A 25152-nucleotide genomic window follows, 5' to 3' on the forward strand; every position below is an offset into this window, starting at 1 on the left:
ACGATGTTTCGTATGACGTCACGTTGTCATGACCGCATTTTTTTCAGTTCTAAACAAACTGTTCTATCCAATATGGCGGACGCAAGCGTCATGTGAAGCTCCGTTTTACAGACTTTGAACTCCTTGTTTGACGCTCGTGGTACATTCAAGTTATGCTGGAAGTAGAAGGATAAGGCCATAATATCTTGCAGAATCTAAAATATTGGAGAATTAGGCGAAATGGTTCAGTGTTTCGCACCCGAATGTAATCACCAGTCTGAGAGTCATTGCTGTCGCTTCTTTGCATTCCCGAGCAAAGAAAAGAAAAAATCTGAGTATGATCGATGGAGAAGATTATTAAGGTTTGTATTTTAACTTACATATATACTGTAAAACCAGAATATTGCAGCTAAACTAAAGTATTGTGGCCTTCGGACTAATAAACATGGTACTTGTTGGATTGACGCTTGTTTCGATTTACTTCTAACAAAATCCAACTCTGATCTAAATACATTCCACATCTCTATATGTTTCAACAGGAGAGAAGATCGAGAACCAAGCAAACACAGCCGTGTTTGCAGCTGCCATTTCAGAAATGGCGAGAAGGTATTTGGGCCAGAGATTTTTAAGCACAACGAAGGAAAACTTTTCCCTTCTAGCAGTAAACCGCCACCAAAGAAGAAGAAGAAATTGGAAAAAAGTACAGATGGCAAGGAATTAGTCGACATCGAAAAAATGAGAGAAGCCTTGCAGAGCAACGAAAGTGAAGATCAAGAACGGGACGTACTCAACGATTTAACTGCTTCGGAGATAATCCTTGAAGCAGAAGTAAAGCAGCTGAGAAATGACCTTCAACAACATGAAGAGAAGTCAAAATATTTTAGAGAAAAATACTCAGTGTCTACGTTAAGTGACGATGTAATACGCATGGAAACCGGTCTTCCAACTAAGCAAGTATTTGATGTAGTTGTACTTTATACTTTAAGATTCAAAGACTCAATCATATATTTTCATGGCTGGAAGGTGGAATCAATAAGTTTTGAAGACCAGATATTCATAACTTTAATGAAGATTAGACAGAATTACACGAACCTTCATATAGCTCAGTTATTTTCATGCAGTGAAACTACTATATCTAATATTGTCATTACATTTATTCATCTCTTGCACGAGATTTTGTTCACTTTTTTGATGTCAACAGTACCTTCTAGGGAGAAAAATAAGACTTGTTTGCCGTCATCATTTACACAGTTCAGTTCTTGTAAGATCATAATAGATTGCACAGACATTGAAGTTGCAACCCCTGGCCTAATGAGTCATCAAAGTGCAACTTGTTCTTCATACAGAGGTATGAATTCATTTAAAGTACTCGTTGGTGTGGCACCTAATGGGGTCATAACAGATGTTTCTAACCTTTACCCTGGATCAACTTCAGATAAGGCTATAGTGGAAATGTCTGGTTTTTTGAAACACCTTTATCCAGGAGATCTTGTTCTTGCTGACAAGGGCTTTCTAATCCAAGATATAGTTCCGAGGGGTGTGTCTGTAAATATTCCCCCATTCTTAAACAATGGTAAATTTACTGAAAATGAAATAAAAGTAACTAAGTCGATTGCCAAATGCAGAATCCATGTAGAGAGGGCTAACGCCAGGTTAAAGGATTTTAAGATTTTAAGTTTTATTCCCTCTTACCTAAGATGCTATTCTGAAAAAATTTTTCAGCTTTGTGCTGCTCTTGTTAATTTGCAGTTTCCGTTAATCAAGGAAGGTTGTACAAATGTATTTTTTGAGTAGAAAATTCTCAAGAGAGGCTCAAGTCATGTTTTCGATGACTACAAAGATTCAATAGTTACAGTAATAAAAAGTCAATAAGTTATGGCAATTTCTTCAATTCTTTTTTTTCTACTTTTTGCTCTTTACTTAGGGTGTGATTCTTACTTGAATAGGCATGAAAGCATCACTCTAGTTTCTGTCTCTATTTTGGAAAAGTAGTCTACCAACAATTGAGATAGATGGATAGATATAGGTTATTCCTCATAACTTTAACAACTATGATATTCTATGATTATTTTCCTAGTTCATATAATCCTAACTGTACAAGGGAAGAAGAGAATCATTAACAGTTAATAATTTTCAATCTTTTCGATTGTTCTACAGAGTTGAACAGTAACATTATTTTTTAATTTCTCATTTCCACACAAAGGAAGAATAAATATAAAGAGTACAAGTGTATATGTCTCCTCTTATGTATTCACACTTATAATAATTCCCCCTCAATCATTTTAGGGTAGTAATGATGGAAATAAAAGTTTCTTAGAATATCAAGATTAGGTTTCCATTCCTCATCTCTATGAATGACCAAAGTTACGTGGCCCTTGACAGTCCACACAACAAAATAACAATACATTCTGTTTGTGAGATGGAGCTGTCCTTGAATTTGATGCCAATACCCAGACTTGTGATCCCTCTTAAGCTCAATTTTGTCCTTTCCCTTCTCCAAATAGAATGATTCTGATTCTATAACTTCCTCTATGGTTGAATTCCTAAAGGTATATGGGCATTTTACTTCCAAAATACCTTTTTGATCAACTAGACCATCAGGTGTGGCACCAAGAATACCTGACTCTTCAAACCAAATTCCTGTTGGTTCAACTTTTAAACAATGTGACATCTCAAATGCATTCACAGCTTCCTTTTCATTGTTGACTCCCCATGTGATGGCTTTGACTCCAGATAAATCATACTCGCCCATGAGTCTTTTCAAGAGTGATTGTGAAACTCTCTTGGCTGCTAAGACAGGACCAAAATTATTAGCTGTGAGTCTTCCCTTTCTAAGCATTGACCATGCTGGATTCTCTCTTTGACCCACTGTGAGTTTTGCTATTTCTTGTATAGTACTACTTTGGATTTTGCATTTTTCCTTAAAAAAAGAGAGCTGATCTTCCTTTCCATGGGCTTGAAGGAAGCCATCAGAATAAATTATTTCTTCGATTGTAAGCATTGGTAACGTCACCGGTTCAGGTTCAGGGCTCAGAATCCACCATAGTCCTGTGAACTTTCCATATTCACATAACGATCGGTAAATGGATGAACGATCTGCTTGCGTAGGTTCTCTCGATAGAGCACAGTACTGTTTCGGAGGAGGAAACATCTCAGTGACGTCCCGAACTGCAGGGCAAGTTGGCTTTTTTGGCTTGTTCCATCGACATTCGATGTCCGTACGACTAACATGATGTATGGCGTAAATGAACACAGCTGCGGCATGACTGCACTTGAAAGCGCCCTTAGGACATTCACACTCTGTCGACTTGATATTCAAGTTACTATCTACGTATATCTAAAGTAGAAGAAGAAAAATTTTTATTCTTTTAGTGATTTTATTGGTTGTAAATAGCTCTCAGGCGTTCTCAGCGCTCCAATCGAACAGCCATCGAACGGATCCTATTTTAGAGGCGCTCAGAGCTATACTTTATGAAGTCAATATTATATACATCGGAGCCTATAATTTAGATATTAAAGCTATTGAGTAGCTTTTATAATTGATCTAATGATTCCCAACCGATTCACAAAATATAAACATAAACATACAAGACAGCTTACGTACCGTAACCTCGTAGACTTTTGATCCCATACTAGCGTGAACTTTGCCTCTAAGAATGCCTTGATTATACATAAAACATTCTATATGATCAGATTTGACGTGGTTCTCCCCTTTTGCGATAGATTTCTTTTCATCTTCGAAGTAAGATAGCAAAGAAGAGATTGAAAATAAGGCCATGATTAATATGGCACCATACACAACGAGACCTCAGCGTTTGTTTAGAACTGAGAAAAATGCTGTCATGGAAACGTGACGTCATGGCTTTGCTTCTCTATAGCCAATAGAATGTGGTTTTATTTCTTCCAATCAAAAGGCGTTGTGAACGTGTCTCTTGCTTGTCACTTCCCAACTAGGGGAGGGATGCAATGCAAAAATATTAATCGTAAGAAGATCGTTAAGATTTCCGCGCTCGATGGTTCACAGGCAGCCCAAGCTCACTACGAGAAAAGCGGACGTGACTCTTACCGTGTTGCGTAACGTTTTATATTTATAAAGGTTTGTATGGGATGTTATCGGTTTGCCTTAAAAGAGAGAAAAAAATGTCTTGTTTTGAAATAAAATGGGCTCACTTTATTGCCTTGTTGTTTTCTTTGTTGATTCCGAACGTCTCAGGCCATTTTGAAGCGTTTTCGGCGAGTTAGCGCTATGTTGGTGTTCAACTGCTAAAACCAACATAGCGCTAACTCGCCGAAAACGCTTCAAAATGGCCTGAGACGTTCGGAATCAACAAAGAAAACAACAAGGCAATAAAGTGAGCCCATTTTATTTCAAAACAAGACATTTTTTTCTCTCTTTTAAGGCAAACCGATAACATCCCATACAAACCTTTATAAATATAAAACGTTACGCAACACGGAAAGAGTCACGTCCGCTTTTCTCGTAGTGAGCTTGGGCTGCCTGTGGATGGTTAAGAAGTTCACGGGATATCCTTGTTTCATGAGCTATCCTTGGTGTCGTTTGGGACACTTCGGATTGGTGAAAGATCAAGATTCTGGTTGCGTTTTTAAGTGCGAATTATTGGCGAAATTTTCTTCGATACGTTGGAAAGCTTAGGAAGACGAGAATTTGACATTGCCTCGTGGCGTCGATTCCCTTATTAGTTTGGAGTGCGTTGGTGATCGAAGTTGTGCTTTTCTATCGGAACTAGTGCGGTAAGGTAAGGTTTCGGTTGCACTTCATGCTAGTATTTTTGTTAAATTTAAATATCACAACCATTCTTCAAAGATCGCGTTCAAGTTTCGGGCTAAATACTGTCAGATGTATACCGATAAAGCGTCCGAGTAACTACTAACCTGGATTCATTGAATCCTTCTGTGTCGAGGGATGAATTTTTTTTTATTATTTTGTTTGGGACATGCAAAAGTAGATGATACATAATTAAAAAACGAGACAGATCTCCGTGTTACAATGACCGAAAATTTGTGATTTTCCTCCTGCCTCATTATAATTTTTATTATGTTACATGTAGCAATCTCATAGTGTCTACATTGATGGTTATTATGGAGACAATTGAAGTCATGTATTCATTGTAATTGTATGGGACTACGCAAAAATTCAACCTCTGGTATGGTTGATGTCAAACATCATATATCCTGGAAAGTTAACTCACAAACTGTTGACACGTATGATCTGGTATTTTTTATAAAGGATAGGGTGCTCTCTCCCATGCTCTCCAGCAAGAAACAGTTGGGTTACAATGCATTAAATCATTCTCTTTGCAAGCCCAGAAGAGGACAGATTTGCAGCAAAATTACTCTTCACTTAATAATATGTGCTTTTTGATTGAAATTAGTGGCTGACGTAAGCCACTTTCTTTCTTTTGATCTATTTAGAATAAAGCCCTTTGAACTAAATCATAAGGAATATGATAATAATATGCATGTTATATGTTACCACACTTTACATACTTAACAACTGTGTTTTCAATATTGAAATGAAATAAATACTAATTCATGCACAATTGAATACTTAATTCAGTAGAGACTATTGCCTATTATTAGCAATTATTGCTCCTACATGTGTTAGCAAGAACTTGGTCTTGTTGGCTTTCATTGTGAGCCTTTGGTGATCCATATATTAGGGGAGACACTCGCTGCAACTATCTTTGCAAAGAAAATACTAATCTTTTCACCCTTACTTAATTTCATACATACAGGCATGGATGACAACCAGCAGCAAAGCAAAGTAAACAAAAGTGCCAATGAGGTGGTAAGCTCCATTGTAAACATTTTCTTGGAAAATTATGCACTAGTGTTAGTTATAAATTAGTTAGTTATAAATTAGTTATAAATGTTAGTAAGTTATAAATAGGTAAATGTTGTGATTAATTTTTTTCCTTGGTATAAGCATAATTTTCCTTTGGTTTTGTCAATGATATGAATGAAAATGCATTTTGTGTAAAGAAAGATAAAATGTAGCTCCTAGAGTGTTTGTTGTGATGAGATGATGTGTCACCATCAATTTCGTCTCAGCTATTAAAAGTAAAAGAACTAAACTAAGGATGAAACTGAACCACTGCATACCTATACTAAACCCTCATTTTAATTGTATCAATATTATTATTTTTCTGGTGTTCACCCAATAGATTCAATCCACTGACAGACAAATATGGCACCTGCACATTTTACCATTACTCTTAGGCTAAGGCACATGTAGAAAGCAATATTTCTCAAAACAACAACGTATGCAAGGTATAAATCTTTCAGACCTTTACTGCTTGTTTTTATGAGCGGTTCCAGGATTTTCTTGCACAAAGAGGTCTGGTTGAGTGTAACAGTCGCCATATTTTTCAGTATGATGGTTTCACAGTAACTGTTGTATGAAGTAGTGTACGCTTCTCCAATATTAATTTTGCAAACTTGTCACTGACAAAGAGCTAGTTCATGATTTGACACTGATCATTTCATTGATTGCCATGCTCTACATTTATCGTTGAAGTATCACCATATTTATCTGTGTTTAAGTCGACTCTTTATGACGAAAAAATTAGCCCAAAAAATCACTCTCGTCTTTTACACAGATCATAGAATGATAAAGACCTGACCCAAGCAATCCAAGAATTTAGCATAACAATTGCCTGAAGTCCATTAGGAAAACCAGGTTCACAAAACAAGTTCTAATTGTGTTCAAGTTTTGTCAGTTTCCAGTGCGTTCTTCATCGATGAAAAAGTTTGAAATAATAAATTTTATGTGGCTTAAACAGAAACCTAGTGGGGCTGATTTCTATTGTATCTTCTGATTTGTAGAGCAGACAATTTTCCTTACAGCTTCGGTGCTGAATTCTCATTTTCAGCGAATGATTACAGTAACTTAGTGACCTGGCAAATGCTGTTTTCTTGTGCGGTCTATTTTGTTACGTGCGTGGACCATCAATGTTAAATATTGTGTAGTTTCCAAGATGGCCGTGTTTTCATCAAGCAATCCTTCAAAGCTCTTCAGTGTTCCTTTAGTCTACTAAATCTCCTTTCAAAAGGTTATTTAAATGCATGAAGATTTCATTTTCAAAATGATTTACAAAAGATGGTGAATTACTTCTCCAGTAAATCGAAGTGGTTGTATATGCTTAATCATGAATCGTGGGGATGTAAACAAGTGCTACTAAACTTCACAGCACATGGTTACATTTTGCTCTGCAGTTTCTTTTAATTCAACATGTTTTCAGTACACTCTCAGAAATAAGAGATCAACCATATGGGAAATTTTTGTCGGTCTGAATTTTTCTTTACTAGAAATAATGAAAAATCTGATTTTCAACCTTGAAAATGGGGGTCAACTTATACATGGATAAGTACGGTAATTAACTCCTTCACTATCAGTAATTGCATTAAAGATTCTGTGTTAGAAATCACAGCACCATATCCCAAAATCTAATGTCCTCAGCACAATTTCATTTTTTGAGCAAGGCATAGCTAAAAATCAATCAAGGGCCACACAGACATCACAGAGACAACATTGCTATCTATAATGTTTATGTACTCAGATAGGTAAAAGCTACTCTATTCATTAATTCAATGTCAATACTCTCCCTCATAGTAAAGAAAGTAAAGTCTGTTTATGAGCCTAATGGCCCATTAGGCCGGGGCTTAACTCCGGTTTCTGTAGCATGAAGCTACTAGGAGTATTTCTACCTCCCCCTGGATGGGATGCTAGTCCATTGCAGGGTTACCCCCCATCATTAAATTGCCGGTACCCATTTATACACCTGGGTGGAGAGAGGTACTGTGAGAGTAAAGTGTCTTGTCTAAGAACACAAGACAGTCCTGGCCGGGGCTCGAACCCGGACCACTCAATCCAGAGTCGAGTGCACTAACCATGAGGCCACCGTGTCTCCACATACTCTCCCTCATAGTAGCTATGATTTTTAGCCAACTTGGGAAATAGCAACCAAAAATGGACCCTTTTGGACATCCAAACTTTTAAATTTCAAGGGGAAGGTTCCCCAGACTTTGCCATCCAAGTGGGAATAAATGGCTGCCACACTGTCATTTTGGTCCCTCCTAGCTGCTCAAATGTTGTCCCTCCTTTCCACAATCTTACCAAAGCCTCCAGATGTATAGTAATAAAAACATTGAAGTGAAGAGTGCTATCTCAGGAAGAGATGATGATCATGCATACTATTAATAGAGTCATCTTAGCAGATGTTTGGCAAGGTATTGCATTCTTTGCTCAAAATCTAGTTTACATAGACCTGGGAAAAAAGAATGGGGTGTAGCAGTCATTCAGGTCGGTTAATTGCTCCAAGTTCTAGTTTTATACCACCACTCATTTGGTTATCTTTGTTGCCAATACTCTTTCTGGTTATTTGGGTTTTCTTGGAAACTCAGGCTCTTGCCATTGAGAAGAAGCATGATATGTGTTTACAAAATTAAAAGCAAAGAAAAGTGAAGAAAAAATTGGAGACTAACAGGATGGTATCAAAGACTGGTATAATTTTCTTTGGAGGGGGTAGTTTTTCAATTTTGAATCAGAGTTTTAGCCTAAGTATGTCTAAGTTTCTACACTTGTTGTTTAGTCTTGTGGTTTCTTACTTTAAGAAGTAATTAAAGGTAAAATTTTTTGAATTTTTTTTTTTTTTTACAGCCAATTGAGTCTGTAAATGGAAAGTAAACACAAAATAATGATGGTAAGGAACAAATTGCTTGCACCATAAATTGTTGAAAGTAGTCTGCACTCTCCATATTTGTTATTTTTAATTGGCATGCTTTGCACAGGTGTTGTGTAATAAGTGTGAATAAGACTGTGCAGCGAATTAGCTCGTGCTGCAGCATCCCATATCCAATAAATTCAATAGAAAACCCTTCGGTCATTTCGTGCCATATTGGATCTTGATATGTCCTTGAAAGAAAAGTTGCTTGAGACATATTTTTATCGTAAACATTTATGAAGCTTTCTTCTAATATATAGTTTGCTAAGATTTTAGTGAAACTACTGTAGTGTGCAAACAATTTTTTTCCCGAAGGACACCCGCAAAAGTGGGAAGTAACCTTGAGCTTGTCGCATGCGATTAAGTCGTATCATATAAATCTGCCCTAAAAACGAAAAATTTGCATTAATATTATAATATTGAAGTGATTGCTTTGATACACAGTGGCTTTAGCCTCTGCATATCCTCTTATGTTTTTCTCTGAATACCTGGGAGCCGAGCAAACTGGTAACCACCCATATTCTCTCGTTCTATTTAAAATAGGATTGTTGATCAATTTTTACCATGGCTCAAGATGGAGGACCACGTGGTGAGATAAACTAATTTCTTCTCTGCATCCTGAGAGGGTTTCTCATACTTTCAGAATAGAACAGAATTTTGGCTAACCTGACAACTCAACAGTAAATCATCCCTTTTAAATTGAATGTTCTAAGGGAGTTCTTGAAGTTGCTTTGAGGTTTATCGCCTATCATGAAATAAAACCAGTGAACAAGTCTGTTATGAAATACACACAACTTCAGATGAGGGTGTCTGGCATAGTGAAGTACTGGTGCATTTCATCCCTGAGAAGCAATCAAACTACTGTTTTCTCACTTATAACATTACTTAAAAATTAATAATCAGCGACTTAGGCGTCAGGCATATCAAAGAATATTGGCACGGAAAGAGGTACTCTCCCTAATGGTTCATGTGCACATTCTAGGGTGAACGTTATTGTATCTCTAGTATGAACATTGGTGGTGTTATTTTTGACAAAGGCCATCACTGGACGGCCATGTCTACGGATTTGAAGGAAGTATTAGACCACAGAGGCTCAGGGCTAAACAGCTTTGTAAAATGTCGTATATTGATGTTACTAAGTGATACATATCTTATGTTTTGAAGAGCATGTGACGAACATGGACTGGCTGGAACAAGAAATAGTTATGGAAGAGCAGCTGGAAAGAGGAAGAGAAGGACAAAGAAAAAGGGAGGAGCAAACGAAAAGAGAGAAACAAAGAAAGGGAGAAGATCATTTTTCCGACACATACCTATACTTAAGTTATCCCTTTTAAAATATTCAACCTATATATCTATGTCACACAGTAATTCCTCTTTTTTTCAAATATGTGAAATCATAATCTCTTGGAAAACTACTCTATCAGGGATATAAATTTAGTGTGTATTGTTTCTTTTTTTATTTTTAAGTGAGCTTAATGATCTTGTTTATCATAGAACAGCCATATTAGTACGTCAATGTCATAGGAAGACATTAAATATTTGGAAGAGAAACTTAAAACTTGTCCTTTGCTTACATAGATTTTTCTTTTGTGAAGCCCTACTAAGTGACTCTTGATGTCATGTTAAGTTCTCCTTCGGTCCCACAAGTAAACAGGCAGCACGTTGGAATGGGATAACAGTAGTTCATCCTAAGTCACCAAGGGCTTCTTTTGCAATGAACCCTTCAATTATTCTGTTACAATGTTTTATGTGGCGGTGAATAGTACCCGTGAGCCTCTACGAAGACGTTCACTTTGCTTGTCAAGCAAAGATAAATCAATAGTTTGCCGTCAATATATGCACATGCATCTGTGTATACAGCGACTTCTGGGAAAATTTCTCATTGCCTGAAGACATTTTTAACGCTAAATTGACTTAAATTCCAGGGGTGTGAATAATATGCAGGCCCTTTTCAACAATCAGAACATCACAGTGGTGAAACGTAACACCAAAACTTGCATACTGATAAATATTTTATAGGGAAGGCTACATTCTCTTTTCCAGCAAAATAATCTCCTCAAACTAAGTGATATTTGTCGAATAATCCCAAGGCTTTGTGCAGGGGATCCTACAAAGTACCGACTAAAATTATTGACTTCACCCGGGGATAGCCTTCCGACAACTACCCCCCGACCCAAAATTTTCTTGCGTGAATTAAGGGTGCACTTCCAGCGATCTAACTTACAACTGCAGTATATCTGTTTATCCCTATTTCCATGTTTTGAGTGCATTCGAAAATCAAAACAATTTCACAGCTCGTACTCTGCATGTGCAATACATCCAAACTTGACATATCCATTGTTAACCCCTTTTTCCATTTTTCACTGAATGTGGAAATCTCGAAAAAAGGCATTAAATTCTGACAATTTATCCAGCAATTAGAATATATCCTAACATGCCAAATCCAATCTTCCTTCGATGTTCCAATTTTTTTTTAAGTGAACTCTAGAGAACAGGGGTAAATTCTTAGAATTAATACCGCAAGTGGACTATAACCTACGTTGTCATGTCAAATCTTTCCTGATTTTCCTTTTTTAATGAATTAATTCTAGAAAAACGGGGTAAACTCTGAGAATTCATGCTACAAGCGGATAATACCCGTAGTTCCCTTATGCCATCTTGCTCTGATTTTGGAATTTTTTTCAAGGAATTGTAGAAAAACAGGGAAAATCCTAGTAACTCATCCTCCAAGTCGAAAATATTCCATTGACTTGCCACATCTAATCTACTTTACCCCGATTTTCCATTTTTTTTCAATGAGTAGAAAAACGGGGCTCCCACTGACTCGCCATATTCTTTACCCGATTTTCCATTTCATTTTTCAATAAATTCTGGAAAAACGGAGTAAATTCTGAGGATTCACGGTACAAGTGGATAAGACTCTAAGTTCCAATATGCCATCTCTACCCCGATTTTCCATTTCTTTTTTCAGCGGTGAATTCTACGATTAGCGCTAATCGTTAGCCCCTTAAAATAAAGCAATACGCAAATAGTTTAATTGTAATTAGGAGTTTTTTATAACGCCGGCCTGCTTTCAGTTATTATTAATTAATTAACTTCTATAGAAATTAAAAACTTAGACACAACGCGCTATGTAATGTACTGTTCCTCTTTAATTGCAATCATTCCCTAAAGAAGTCTTAACTGGGGTCGAAACGCGTCCGAAATAAATGAGAAGCTTACAACTACAAAAAGTGTTTCTTTGTGCGGCTCGCTAGTCTTAGTTAAATGGAAGATAGAAAAAATTCCACATTTAAAAAATGTTTGTGTTCTTAGTGAATTCTAGAAAAGCGGGACAAATTCTGAGAATTCGTCATTCGAGTGGGATAGATCTTAGAGAGCCAAATCCAATCTTTAACCCGATTTTTTTTTTCAATGTACTCTAGAAAAGTGGGATGAATTTTGAAAATTCGGCCCACAAGTGGCTCATACCTTTGGTTCTCATATCCCATCTTCACCCCGATTTTCCATTTAATCAGTGGATTTTAGAAAACCGAGGTAAATTCTGAGCATTCATGCTACAAGTGAATAATACCCGAAGTTCCCATATGATATCTTTACCCCGATTTTCCATTTTTTCAACAAATTATAGAAAAACGGGTTAAAATGTAAGAATTCATCCTCCAAATGAAATCGGATCCCAAGTTGCTTATCCAGGCTTGAACCCGATTTTCCATTTTTTTTTTTTTTTCAATGAATTCTGGAGAAACGGGATTAATTCTAGGAATTCATCCGCAAGTAGGTAACACGCTAAGCTCCCATATGATGATCTTTACCCAGATTTCCCATTTGATGAGCGAATTCGAGAAAAATGGGGTAAATTCTGAGCCTTCATGTTACAAGTGAATAATACCCGAGGTTCCTATGTGCCCGAATTTCCATCTTTTTTTTCGGTGAATTTGACGAAAAACGGGGTAAAAACTAAGAGTTCATTCTCCGAATTAATAGATCCCAAGTTGCCATAGCCAATCCTTGACCCGATTTTACATTTTTTTTTTCAATAACTCTAGAAAAACGGCATGAATTTTGAGAATTCGGCCCACAAGAAGGCTAAGTTCCCATATGCCATCTTCACCTCGATTTTCCATTTGATCAATGAATTTTAGAGAAACGAGGTAAATTCTGAGCATTCATGCTACAAGTGGATAATACCCAAAGTTCCCGTATTATATCTTTACCCCAATTTTCCATTTTTCAACAAATTCTAGAAAAACGGGGTAAAATCTAAGAGTCCATTCTCCAAATGAAATAGATCTCAAGTTGCTATATCCTGTCTTCACCCCGATTTTCTATTTTTTTCAATGAATTTTGGAGAAACGGGATTAATTCTGCGAATTCATCCGCAAGTGGCTAACACGCTAAGTTCTCATATTATGATCTTCACCCCGATTTCCCATTTGATCAGCGAATTCGAGAAAAATGGGGTAAATTCTGAGCCTTCATGTTACAAATGAATGATACCCGAGGTTCCCATATGCCCGAACTTCCATCTTTTTTTTCAGTGAATTTGACAAAAAACGGGGTAAAATCTAAGAGTTCATTCTCCGAATTAACACATCCCAAGTTGCCATAGCCAATCCCTAACCCGATTTTCCATAAGTTCCCATATGCCATCTTTACCCCGATTTCCCATTTGATCAGCTAATTCGAGAAAAACGGGGTGAATTCTGAGCCTTCATGCTACAAGTGAATCATACCCGAGGTTCCCATATGCTATCTTTACCCCCGAATTTCCTTTTTTTTTTTTTCAGTGAATTTGACAAAAAAAGGGGTGAAGTCTAAGAGTTTATCCTCCGAATTAAATAGATCCCAAGTTGCCATAGCCAATCGTTAACCCGATTTTCCATTTTTTCTTTCAATGAATTCTAGAAAAAAGGGATGAATTTTGAGAATTCGGCCCACAAGTGGCTAGTACCCTTGGTTCCCATATGCCATCGTCACCCCAACTTTCCATTTGATCAGTGAATTTCAGAAAAAAGAGGTAAATTCTGGGCATTCATGCCAAAGTTCCCATACGATATCTTTCAATTTTCAATTTTTTTTTCAACAAATTCTAGGAAAACGGGGTAAGATCTAAGAATCCATCCTCCCTGATGAAATAGATCCCAAGTTGCTATATCCAGTCTTCAACCCGATTTTCCATTTCTTTTTTCAATGAATTTAGGAGAAACGGGATTAATTCTGTGAATTCATCCGTAAGTGGCTAACACGCTAAGTTCCCATATGCCATCTTTACCCCGATTTTCCATTTGATCACCGATCAAATTCGAGAAAAACGGGGTAAATTCTGAGCCTTCATGTTACAGGTGAATAATACCCGAAGTGCTCACATGCTATCTTTATCCCGAGTTTCCAATTTTTTTTTTTCAGTGAATTTGACAAAAAACGGGGTGAAGTCTAAGCGTTCATCCTCCGAATTAATTAGATCACAAGTTGCCATAGCCAATCTTTAACCCGATTTTCCATTTTTTTATGAATTCTAGAAAAACGGGATAAATTCTACGAATTCATCCGTAAGTGGCTAACACGCTAAGTTTCCATATGCCATCCCCTTTACCTGGTTTTTCCATTTGATCAGCGAATTCTAGAAAAACAGGGTAAATTCTGTGAAATTCATCCGTAAGGTCCTTAAGGTGGAATGTATCCAAATGACTTGCCATAGCCATCTTTACCCGAATTTCGATTTGATCATTATGTGAATTTGTCTTAAACGGGGTAAATTATGACAAATCCACCCAAAAGTACAATAAATCCGACAATAATTTAGAAACAGTACTAAAAAAAGAGCAACAGTACTAAAAAAAGAGCAACAGCGGAACCGGACCGTAATGAAATTTAGAGACAGAACTAAAGAAAGTACAGCTAAAATCAGCGGAACCGTAACAAAATCACATCACAATCTACTATTTCAAATTTCACAATCTACTACTTCAGATTTTTTCCATACAGCAAGAACCTACGATATTCGAAATAATCAACTGAAGGTCAAACTTCTGTGATTGAAGGAAGACTTCGTGACACAGACAAATTATCAGAACTTTGACCTCTCAGTCGATCTTACCTCGGCAGATCAGCGAAGCGTCAAAAATATATAATTTTATGCCGAAGAACCATAATCTACGTTCTTAAACTATTCGAGAAAATAAAACAATTGTGATATGGGTAAAATGTTGTCATTGAAGTCGCAAGTCGAACAATGACGTCTGTAAATAAAGCAAGACTGCAAATGAAGCGTGAACAATAACGCATCCTTTAATTTGGTCAAAAGTCGCTTTGTTATTTACGTAGCAAGTTGCTCTTCCACGCTTAGGACGTTTAGATTAGAAGAACGATGCGATCATACGGCGTTAACGAAGGAGTGATAGAACTTCAAGGAAAGTAATGTGAGAGATTGCGAACAGCGTGTTTTCCTGAGATCAGTTGGAAGTTGCTCATACGTGTCAAATTTTCCACTTATCCCGACCCCCTTGAATGAGCACTTTTGCTTGAAGACATAACTGCAACGGAATCTCTTAACCAGTCCCAAGCCGCGTGTCGCTCTATAGATCACAGGATGTGATTGGCCATTGTATCACATTACGTCAGAGGACAGCGCTGTGGATGACGAGAGAGTCTGATAATCGGCAGCACCAAGTCGAGGCTGAGGGGAATAAGCGCTTTCTTTGAAAGCAGATCGGAGTAACTGAAAGTGTGATATGAGGTTTTGTGCGATCGCTGTGTGCAAAAACAACTCTAGAAAACGGCCGGATCTCAACTTTTTCGAGTTTCCAGGCGAAGAGAGACTTAAAAAGAAATGGATTGCCTTCTGTCGTTGGGCTGATGAGGAGTTTACGTCAATCAAGAACTTACACATATGCTCTGAACACTTTGAGACGAAACAAATCGTAAAGAAACTTTCTGGGATCAAATAATTAGTACAAGGGACGGTTCCAACAATATTGAGTCCATATTCATACCCTAGATGTCCGAATCAACGCGAGGAGAGGTCCAGTGAGCGGAGAAAACGAAATTCAATTGAAGGCAACAAAGAAGTAGTTCCAGCCAAAATTTTCCATCTCTCCACTGATATTGCTTTAAAAGATCATAACTACGTGGTAAAGGAAGACAAAGTTCATTGAATAAAAGAATTCAAGGAAAAGGAATGTGTGGCTGTTTCTTGTCAAACGGACATTGATCACCAATAAATGGACGATTTGATAAAAAATGTGTCGATGCTAAAAGCGGAAAACAAAAGAATTCGAAACGAACTCAATGATAAGCCAGCATTAAAACGAAAACTTTCCATGGACGATATTACTGAAAAATGACGAATCCGTGAAATTCTACACGGGATTTCCAACATTGGCCTGTCTTATGGCGATATTTAATCTACTGAAACCTGTAGTCAAGAAACTGAAATACTGGGACAGCAATAAGGGAAAAAAAGTAAATTTTCAATACAGACCTGTAAAAAAGAGTGGCAAAAGGAGAAGTCTAACCATCTTGCAAGAATTTATTTTGACCTTGTTAAGACTTCGATTGGGTTTACTTGTTCAACACCTGTCAGACACTTTTTCCATCTCTAAATCTTCTGTTTGTAAGGTGTTCACCACTTGGATCTCCTTTCTTGCTATTACTTTGAGAGATGTTTTGTTGATTTGGCCTTCTAAAGAAATGGTTTGCCTAAACTTGCCCAGGCCATTTAGAAATTATCCATACACTAGGGTTATAATTGATTGTACAGAGATATTCATTCAGAAACCTACCTCTCCTGCTGCACAGCGAGCCACGTGGAGTGAATATAAGAGCCATAACACTATGAAAACGTTAGTTGGAATAACTCCATCAGGATTTTTCAGTTTTGTGTCAAAATTGTGGAGTGGAAGTACAAGTGACTGCAAACTCACCCAAAAGAGTGGAATTTTGGAATTGATTGAGGAAGGGGACCACATCATGGCTGACAGAAGATTTGCAATCAGAGACTTGCTTACAAAGCAAAAGGCCTTCCTAAACATGCCTCCCTTCTCTAAAAAAGGTAACTCAATCCTTAAGTTATTGCTATTCACAGGACATTCCCCTACTTACCCACCATGCACACAACAGTCATTAGTACTTCCTTTCCTCTCATGGATGTTTGTAACTTAAGAGAGTCACATTATAAAGACAATCTCAACTTGAAATAAAGACTTAACAAAAGACTGAAAGGTCAATATTACACATTAATTTTTTATTTCTTGCAAAGTAGGTCAGCAACTGTCCAAAAAGTCACTGAAGACAACATGATCAATTGCCAGTGCAAGAATTCATGTTGAGAGAGCCATTGAGAGACTTTCATATTCTACAAGGAAATCTGCCTATACCCCTTGTACCTCTTGCTGATAAAATATTAATAGTTTGTGCTGCTTTGTGTAACCTACTACCTCCACTTACAAAGTAGAACTCTCCAGTATGCTTCCAATTTATCATAAAAACAACTACAACTAACTTCACGAAGCAAAGAAATCTTCCAGATTTATCTTACCCTTAACTTAACCCACTTAAACCTGTTGGTTCAGTTCACAAAGAAAGGATGTTTTTTGGAATTCATCCACAGAAGTTAACACTAGTTTACCAAAAAAAAAAAAGACTTGTGATACCACAATCACTTCCGTCATGTTTACAATATAAATAAATATAAATGAATAAATGATTTAGCAATGGACATCCACTGGGTGGCTGTACTTGTCCACTGTTCCAGATCGAATTGGAATTTGGAACGTTGGTTTTTGTGGAGGGAGGAAAACCGGAGGACCCAGAGAAAAACCCTCAGAGCAAGGACGAGAACCAACAACAAACTCAACCCACATGAGACGCCAGGTCTCGGAATTGAACCCAGGCCACAGTGGTGGGAGGCGAGTGCTCTCACCACTGCGCCATCCCTGCTCCCCATGCATCTTGAAGTACTGTCATATATTTCTTGAGTTCAAAACAATACAACATGCGAAAAAACAAGTGTATTCTCTAACCTGCAAACAGGTCATTAAGACTATTTTGCATCTTGTAAGTGTATAAATTGACTTTATGATAGACAGAGCTTGAATTGTTACTCAAGTGTTAAAGAAATATGACTGATCACTCCTCACATTCATTTTCAATAAAATCTGGACAAAACTTCTGAAAACTTTATTGGTAATTTTATTGGTAATGTTACCAATTTTACAATAAAGTAGACATAACTCCCATATAGCATATTAGTCTAGGCAAGTTGTGTACAGAGAACAAAAGACTAATAATTTAAACCAGTAGTAAGCTTCTGGGATTAATGAAAAATTCCTGAATAACAGCTTGCCACAGTAAATGTCACAGCCATCCATTCTATCTATACTACCAATTATTGGGTCACTTCACATTACCTTAAATAGAAGAGAACATAAAAGTTAATTCATATCATCAATCTTAAGAAATAAGAATTTCATTATCACGACACATACAGCAAAGTGAAATATAACTCAACTGGTTTGAAATTCATAGTGCATTTCGACTCAACACTCATTTCGCAAGGTAAAGCATTCTACTGAAATGAACAGGACAGAATACAGGTGACGCCATTCGTTTCGAATAACACATGAACAATAAGAAAACAGCACCAGTTTTACTCATGAGACAAAGTCCACGCATTTTTTTGAGGTTAATGGACTAGTTCGACCGAAAGCTAGATAATTAAACAATTAACTGACAATAGGCGGATTCATGCTGACGTCATTGTTTACATTTTCGCTCATTTGCATACGGCTTTGTGTAAAGAACGAAGCATGTTAGATACAAATTGACTTCAGGCAGCTAAAGAGCTAGAAAACCTTAGTACATGGTGAAATTTTTAGCTCTTTGGGTGTAATATTCAAGGAGAAATAGTCCATCAAAAACTGCAAAATTTCTGGGTGGCAAAAGCGCTAATGAGCTCATACATTTTATGTAAAATTTTGAGTTTTTAAACCCGTGTAGCACAAAAAGTATTCAATGCATCAGGCTTGTATTCATTGGCCGCGTTAATCGTACTTTGACCTTTCGATATTCAGAACTGATTTATTTTTAGCTCCATCAGAAACTGAATTGCTTATGCTAATGAGGCAAATATTGTAAACAAGGATTCTCCTATAGTGAGGGACTTGGGGGCCAGGTGATAAATAAGTTTTACCAAAGGTTTTCCTCTAGTTAGCACACGAAGCTCGAAAAGGCAATAGTAAAAATTACCACAAAAACACAGTAAAAAAATTAAGCCAAAACCGGAGTTGATTGAGGTAAGACCATAACCGTTGTTAAGACACATGCCTACCTACCATGTACAACAGAATTGAAGAGCAAAAAGACCAAAGACGGTTTTGGGTTTCATGACTTGGAAAATCCATCAAAACCTCCCAAAAAATAATTCGCCGAGGGTTGTAGTAAGAGCAACTTAATCCTGAAGCTGGAACATTTTTTAAAGCCTTGTGTCCTATATGACTGTATAGAGAACGAAAAGACGATGTTATTTAAAGTGATTTGATGCTTGGGGGCCACCTCAAACTTGACGCAATTTTACTTCGAAGTTGAAGTAAAATAAGATCAAAATCTAAATGTCCATCTTTCCTCGGATCAAATATCTCACGATCGTCTCCACATACAACTTTGTGATTCACAAAAATAAAACATCAACATCTTAAGACTAACTTTCAAGGTTTGTTGATCTTCAGTAACTCAAATCTCAAACTTCAAGTTTTCGGGCTTTTTTCGCGTTTTGTTCGCAATTTGATCATTAAAATATCCTCAACTGAAGAGCCAGAAAACATCACGAGTATCCACAGAGTTAGAAGTGTTGGTGAACTTGTCAGACTCCTTCATCCATCTTTAAACAATATTACAAAAAGGTGGCGATCGTCCAATTGAAACCTCGTAGAAACGCGTCGTAAACTTCACCAGCGCCGAACGACAAAATGCCTCTCTGTTGCCACCAAAATAGTTAGCACTCATTTCCATATTTCAGAATGTGACGTCATTCCCAATCTTCGTAACCTTCGGAAGCGTTCGTCGAACACTTCGGGTTCATTCAAAACATGGCAGTACGTAAGCCTGGGCAAAATACATTACCTTTTCTGAGAAATATAGGCGCTTGCCAGTGCAGGTATAATGTGTCTCATTCTTTCGCCGAGCGAGACAACCTTTACGACCTCAATGGTTTTTAATCGATAACATATAATGGCTCAGGTTCTCATCTTCAAGTATATCTTTTGCATGGACCTGTCAACAGACAATCGTGTGATAGTGGTTTTATATTAAAATGAAGTCAATAATACGAGTCTGAGAAAGATTAAAAACCTGTGATCATCAGCTAAAATAAAAAAAAAAAAAAAGTGTGCTTGTCATTTTGAAGTATGGAATCGGCGCCATACATGAAACTGATGTTCCGATAATCTCCAAACGGTCGAGGAATGTCAGGAAAGTTTCACCTATTTTTTTTAATTCCTTTTAAAATATTGCCTTATTGTGATTCAGTAATGCTTGAACAACAAATAGATCTACATCTCTGTCATGCAGATTTTGGATAACACAGAGTGAATAAGGAGGGACATGTCTGATAGACTCAGGGGTGATATTAAAAATGGAAATGTGGCCACAGTTTTAAAGAAGAATCTACATTAACCAACCCATGGAGAAGGACCACAAAGATCATGTCATCAGAGAGGTATAACCCAATCAAAAAGATGAGGGATGTCAACATGAAGATTTTTTCATAAGTAGTCAAACTGCAGACAGTGAGAAAAATGTTGTAAATTAGCCAAATTTTCACTTCATTGACCAATTTGAAAAAAAATTACCATTTTATTTTTAATAATAATAATAGTAAGTAATAATAAAGATAATGACGATGATGATGATAGCGAAAATCATAATGATAATAATGAGAACATATTATTTCTATAGATTGGTGGCATGTTACAACCTATTGTCAAGAGCCTGGTTCAAAAAATCCACACCCTTGTTGGTGAAGGGGTCAAAACTGTTGAAGAAATGAAAAGGCACTTGCAACACTATGTCAGGAATGACCTTTTTGCTGGTCAGAATCCCCCACCAGTCACAAACAGATGATATCATTCCAAGGATGTGGATATCAGGAACCACATGTATGAGGCAACTGTAAAACAGATGCTATCCAAGGCTGACCAAGAAAATCTTGAGGAGAAAATTAAGGGGTGGAAACAAGAGAATCCTGAAGATCTCTTTTTCTTTATACCTCACTTCCTATACCTTATGGAAGCTGTGCCTGGCAACACCTCTGACACAGGTAGCAGTGTTAAAGCTCATATCACTCAAAACCTCCTATTTTTGCATCAAACAGCTTGGCAGAGGCATTTGATGAGCAGATATGGAAATGAAATCATGCTTCTGGATGCTACATACAAGACCATGAGATATGAGCTTCCCTTGTTCTTCCTTGTTGTTAAAACCAATGTTAACTATACAGTGGTTGGGGCTTTTATAACCCAAAAAGAAACAACAATTCCGTGCCTGGATTCCCAAGTGGAAACCCCAGTACTTTATGACAGACACTGAGTCTACATTTGAAGGTTTGTACAGTGTTTATGCAATAAATTTTTAAAACAGAATTATGCACATGCACAATGCAAGCATGATTTTGGCCTCCTTCCCTCTGTACTTCAAAGAAGCTGTGGAGTCAGTCTGCCATCAAAGCTGCAATAAGAAAATCTCAAACAACAAAGCTCAATTTTTTATTTTATCTCTAGATACAACAACTTAGATCTGTGATTTCCATCGTGAGCGATGTTGAGAAAGATGGCTACGTAAAGCAGATAATGGCTTACACCATCAAAGGGAGGTTCTTTCCTTGCTTCGCAATGTGGCGAGGTCTTCAACAGAAGATGTCCATCACACAAATCTCAAGTCCTTAAAGTCTAGTGAGTTGTGGATGTCAAATCCTCAACTGGTTTGAGAAAACATGGTTGCCAGAAGCCAAGGTACAGTTAAAACTATAGAAAAAAAAGTAAAATAATTATAACAAAAGAAAACTGACAATGTAATCAACACTTATTATTTATTACTTTTGGTGATGCAAAAAGGGTTATTGAAAATTATGTAAAAAAACCTTATTTTCGTTTAGAATCTGAGGTGTTTATTGCAAACTATACAATTGCGGTTCTTGGTTGTTTTATGCATACACTCAGAAATACTTTATTCAGCCCCAATAGGCTTTTAATTACAAAAAAGATTAAGAACTGATGTTTTAAAAAAGTAAACCGATGGGGAAATATGTGTGACATTTTAACAAATTACCTTTTTTAAGGAATGAGTAAAAATTAGTACACTTAGCTTCTTTGTTATAAGATGTCAGAATTTAGGTGTTGTCAAAGCATGCATAAAATTGTCAGAAAATGAAGGTTAAGGCAATTTTTTAGGTTTGGTTTCATATGATGAGACTTCTGATCAATTCTAATACTAATTCTGTTAGTGTGATTCCATGCCTTTCGTGTACATTGTTGACATTGTACCTGAAACAAGATCTTCTATGGCGTTTTAATATGAATTATATTCTTAGTTGATTGTTAGTTGGAAAAATACTTAACAATTTAATTTCTCTCCAAAAACATAAACTTTTCATTGACTTTGAAGCCAATGCAACATGGCAATTCAAAACTATATTTTGGATAGCTGTATTCATTTCATTTTAAAATTTGAGTCAGTCTGGTACCTTAATTTGTTGTTAAATACCAATATTGACTATAGTTCCTTGTTATATTTTTCCAATCCCTAAATTAACCTTCACTCTTTATGAGGACGTTAGAGTGCCTCGTGATATTCTTCACAGCCCTTGAAATTGCGATTTCTTACTACTAGGTTTACACTAGAGGAGAGTTTTCCGGATTCGTAAATGTTTCCGGATTCATCAATTTTGGAGTATTCGGATTCGTAGGCGTTTACACTGAAAGGATATTCGGATTCCTGACCGTTTACACACAACGACAACTCCGGGAACATTCGAAATGGAATGGTTACCAAGCCCAGTGTTGTTTCGTCGTTCGATCGACAGTGACTGAGCCTCCCCAAAAAGGGCAAGAGTAGATCCAGATGCCACTGAGGCAAATTTGAGTTGGACAGATGCCAAGCCATCTACGTCGTCGGCGATTAAGTGTGGCTGACGTTAAACTTCCTTACAATAATAATTTGCGTTTCCTCAGAAATACTGCGGTGCACATGATAGAATTTATCGCCTGAACCTGCAACAAGATTAGGCAACCGGAGACCGCCAGCAATGTTAGCACCAGATCCTCTATTTTGGTGGGTGTTACGAAAACGAAGACCCTCGAAAACAAAGACCTAAGACCTAAGACCCCCGGTCTTCGTTTTCGTACTACGAAAACAAAGACCTTGTAAACAGAAAACCGTAGAAATTACAAGTTAAACAGACATTAAACAGCAACAACGCTTAGTAATATAATACATTACACTTCACGCGTTTCTTCCCATTATTATCCGTATTATCATACGGCCCGTCTTGTCTGTTCTGTTTCGCTATGCGAGCCAATTCGGTGTTGATATTCTCGAGGGTTTCCTCGGGTAAACTTACAACACATATTAGAGAGCTTAAGCACCAGACGTTCTTGCGGTCACGAACGCCCACCGGAAGTCATTGGAGGAACTATGTACATACCGCGCATGTCATGACGTTTACGTGGTGACGTCGCAGACGCTAGAACACCACTTTTCAGGTTAAAGGTAGGACGCCACAAAAATATGCTGTTATTTTGTTCATAGGAGATAAGTTATTAACTCAAAACCATAAAAAGCTCTTCTGCTTTTCATTAAGTGAATAAAAAACGTTTTCGTAGCGCGTAAAGTGGTTTTTGCTTAATCGATAGAATAAACGGGATTCGACAATGGCAGACAATCTTCTCGCCAAGTCTGGGTGAGTTAAGTCATTTGATTTCATGTCCATTTGAATCATCAGATGCACAACTAAGATTTTTTTAAACCTGGTTTAAGCTTATCACAAATTACTTTGAGCGATAATTTAGAATTAAGACACTCAAGCGACATTTAGATACAATAACAAAGTGCAAAATGAGATAGATGATTGTCTTTGTGCATCGGTTGTATTTTGTAACTGCACATTGTATATCGTATGCATACCTGCTAGGTTTTGAGCAACCGTCTACAAACATAAGAATAGGGACTTTAAGATACCTGGACGGCTGTGGACGGCTGCCCTCGAGGGCGGTAACATTAGGCGCGGAGGACTGGGCCGAAACCGACTTTGTTGGCGAGAAACTTTCTACGTTAAGGAGCGGGTTGTTTGAACGGAGGACGGCAGCGAACCTGAAGTTTCTAGCTCTGTTCGTAAATCATGGCATATTTTAAAAAGACTCGCGAAATGATTGTTATTCTTTACGAAGAAAATCTACTGACTGACGAAGAGTTCCTGTTTCTGTACGAAGCTAATGAGCCAGTTAACTTAGAGCTGCCATACTACGAGTACGAAGAATTTAACTTATGGCTGAACATTTATGGTGAATAGCAGTAATTTACGTGATACATGGAGTGAGCAAAATAATTCTGGAAACAGATGCCAGAAAATTCAATTTCATTCAAGTTTAGTTGACATATTCGCCATCACTGCGAAGCACAGCAAACAAACACTCATTCTCGATGGTATTTTACACTTAAATTTTTAACTTTTGTTTATCAAAACAAGAAATAACAGTAAGGACAGCCTTTTCAATGGAAAAATAATGAATTTTAAAAGAAATGCTCGTGAAATGTGCTTACGTTCACTTGTGGACGGCAAAACTCCAATTCCGAAGTCCTCGACAACAACTGGACGGCAACACGTGTTGTGCAGACATACGCAATACAGTCTACAAGTGTAAAATTACTTCCGGTCAGCCGTCCGCTGAAACAGCCGTCCAGGTATCTTAAAGTCCCTAATACCAAATCTCGCTGTGGTTAACGAATTTAGAAGATGAGAAATGGTCCTCTGGGCATCCAGATCATGCACTGAAAACTTCATGCTCGCTCGTTTGTTCGCATTGTTTACACAACTATGAAGTGGTAAATTTCAAGTCGCCTAATGAATATGAAAGACGAATTATTCATTCTGTCAAGAGAGTGGTGTAAAGAAACTTATTCCCTTGCTCATTAAGGTCATATCTCGAGTACGCCAAGAACGAAGGCCTCGACCCAGTCTTACGCGGCTTCTCTGCCGTTCGTGTTGTCAAGAACGTCTGGTGCTTAAGCTCTCTATTATTATTCTGGAACAGCAGGAACGCTAGCCGCCTTTGATTTATAGTTAGCATTGCGTGACAGAATAACAGAGAAGGCGTTCTGTACAGGAAAAATGACTCTTGGGTTCTGTCAATAAATAATCAATTTCTACTGTATTTCG

General features: G+C 37.3%; 3 protein-coding genes, 3 long non-coding RNA genes and 1 pseudogene across 17 annotated transcripts; 4 read left to right on the forward strand and 3 right to left on the reverse strand.

Annotated features, from left to right (window-relative positions):
* Positions 1–27: 27 nt before the first annotated feature.
* On the forward strand, positions 28–2306 carry LOC148726604 (uncharacterized). Its single transcript, XM_088728395.1, has 2 exons — positions 28–341; positions 519–2306. The coding sequence occupies exons 1-2, from the start codon at positions 220–222 to the stop codon at positions 1771–1773; spliced, it is 1377 nt and encodes a 458-aa protein (XP_088584521.1). The 5' UTR covers positions 28–219; the 3' UTR covers positions 1774–2306.
* Positions 1026–3777, reverse strand: LOC148726605 (uncharacterized). The gene is made up of 2 exons (XM_088728397.1): positions 3584–3777; positions 1026–3316 (listed from the first exon to the last, which is right to left on the reverse strand). Exons 1-2 carry the CDS (start codon positions 3755–3757, stop codon positions 2237–2239), a joined length of 1254 nt encoding a protein of 417 aa, XP_088584523.1. The 5' UTR covers positions 3758–3777; the 3' UTR covers positions 1026–2236.
* Positions 3778–4470: 693 nt separating this feature from the next.
* On the forward strand, positions 4471–10578 carry LOC148726606 (uncharacterized). Of its 11 annotated transcripts, none has more exons than XR_015989928.1 (5): positions 4471–4741; positions 5736–5788; positions 8660–8702; positions 9267–9312; positions 9888–10578. It is a non-coding gene; the product is annotated as an uncharacterized LOC148726606 (long non-coding RNA). The 11 variants fall into 11 exon arrangements; XR_015989934.1 differs by having other exon boundaries at positions 5736–5785; XR_015989926.1 differs by having other exon boundaries at positions 4471–4736.
* A 4777-nt stretch (positions 10579–15355) lies between these two features.
* On the forward strand, positions 15356–17875 carry LOC148726607 (uncharacterized). The gene is made up of 2 exons (XM_088728400.1): positions 15356–16776; positions 16987–17875. Exons 1-2 carry the CDS (start codon positions 16116–16118, stop codon positions 17022–17024), a joined length of 699 nt encoding a protein of 232 aa, XP_088584526.1. The 5' UTR covers positions 15356–16115; the 3' UTR covers positions 17025–17875.
* Positions 17876–17880: 5 nt separating this feature from the next.
* On the reverse strand, positions 17881–20446 carry LOC148726608 (uncharacterized). 2 transcript variants are annotated; one of them, XR_015989942.1, is made up of 2 exons: positions 19058–20446; positions 17881–18133 (listed from the first exon to the last, which is right to left on the reverse strand). It is a non-coding gene; the product is annotated as an uncharacterized LOC148726608 (long non-coding RNA). The 2 variants fall into 2 exon arrangements; XR_015989943.1 differs by having other exon boundaries at positions 17881–18294.
* A 72-nt stretch (positions 20447–20518) lies between these two features.
* On the forward strand, positions 20519–21354 carry LOC148726609 (uncharacterized; annotated as a pseudogene).
* A 108-nt stretch (positions 21355–21462) lies between these two features.
* LOC148726610 (uncharacterized) lies at positions 21463–24933 on the reverse strand. Its single transcript, XR_015989941.1, has 2 exons — positions 24537–24933; positions 21463–21742 (listed from the first exon to the last, which is right to left on the reverse strand). It is a non-coding gene; the product is annotated as an uncharacterized LOC148726610 (long non-coding RNA).
* Positions 24934–25152: the final 219 nt, after the last annotated feature.

This window comes from Stylophora pistillata, chromosome 7, assembly GCF_964205215.1.
Source record: "Stylophora pistillata chromosome 7, jaStyPist1.2, whole genome shotgun sequence".
Taxonomy (NCBI): Eukaryota; Metazoa; Cnidaria; class Anthozoa; order Scleractinia; family Pocilloporidae; genus Stylophora; species Stylophora pistillata.

Excerpts from the sequence above, each read along its gene's own strand:
- LOC148726607 (XM_088728400.1), top strand. The coding sequence starts at position 16,116 with ATGGCGATATTTAATCTACTGAAACCTGTAGTCAAGAAACTGAAATAC. Across the intron at positions 16,777-16,986 it reads GCCTCCCTTCTCTAAAAAAG|GTCAGCAACTGTCCAAAAAG; the intron begins GTAACTCAATCC and ends CTTGCAAAGTAG.
- LOC148726604 (XM_088728395.1), top strand. The coding sequence starts at position 220 with ATGGTTCAGTGTTTCGCACCCGAATGTAATCACCAGTCTGAGAGTCAT. Across the intron at positions 342-518 it reads CGATGGAGAAGATTATTAAG|GAGAGAAGATCGAGAACCAA; the intron begins GTTTGTATTTTA and ends ATGTTTCAACAG.
- LOC148726605 (XM_088728397.1), bottom strand. The coding sequence starts at position 3,757 with ATGGCCTTATTTTCAATCTCTTCTTTGCTATCTTACTTCGAAGATGAA. Across the intron at positions 3,317-3,583 it reads CAAAAGTCTACGAGGTTACG|ATATACGTAGATAGTAACTT; the intron begins GTACGTAAGCTG and ends CTTCTACTTTAG.